At 66.4% G+C, this 619-nt stretch overlaps 1 protein-coding gene across 1 annotated transcript in view; it reads right to left on the bottom strand.

Moving 5' to 3' along the window:
- Positions 1-3: 3 nt before the first annotated feature.
- HOGA1 (4-hydroxy-2-oxoglutarate aldolase 1) overlaps positions 4-619 on the bottom strand; it is a gene marked incomplete at its 3' end in the record, with an annotated part of 2388 nt that continues 1772 nt past the window's right edge. Inside the window, 4 exon segments of the mRNA XM_009698778.1 lie at positions 4-41; positions 211-267; positions 270-300; positions 470-604. Of these exon segments, the coding sequence (XP_009697080.1) occupies positions 4-41; positions 211-267; positions 270-300; positions 470-604 (261 nt within the window).

Here is a 619-nt window from a genome sequence, read left to right on the forward strand (position 1 = left end):
CCCTAGGACATTGGCGAGGGCACAGACCCCCCCAGAGGCACCTGAGGACACCGGGGCATGTCAGCAGCCAGCTCAGCACACCATGCCCAGCCAGCACCTCCTGGGCATCGCCAACCCTCGCCTGCCTCCCCACACCCAGCTGCCAGTCCCCGCCAGTGCCCCCAGGGCAGCACCCCATGCCCCCGGCCAAGCAGGGGCAGCAGCACCTACCCAGGGCATAGCTTGCCAGCAGGAACCCGGCCGATCCCGCCAGCACCTGGAAAAAAATGTCTTGTGGACCATCAGCCCCATGCGGGTAATCTGGGGAGAGACATGCTGTCCCCTGGGGCGGGCATCACCTCATCTCTCCCCGTGGGGCTCATGTGGCATGCTCAGGGCTCAGGGAAGGGCTGGAAGTCCCAGCTCCCCATTCCCAGCTCAGGGCCAGGTTTGGTGGCAGCCAGCCCCAGGAAAGCCTTGCCCAACTCACATCCCCACCGCTATCCTTGATCCCAACGATGTTGGGGTGCTGAGCCAGGGCGAGGACAGCCTCCAAGGGCAGGTCCAGGCTGGTGTTGGCGGGGACACTGTAGAGCACCACGGGGATGGGGGATGCGTCGGCGACCTGCGGGCAGCCGGA

This window comes from Cariama cristata, unplaced genomic scaffold (assembly GCF_000690535.1).
Source record: "Cariama cristata isolate BGI_N322 unplaced genomic scaffold, ASM69053v1 scaffold29144, whole genome shotgun sequence".
Taxonomy (NCBI): Eukaryota; Metazoa; Chordata; class Aves; order Cariamiformes; family Cariamidae; genus Cariama; species Cariama cristata.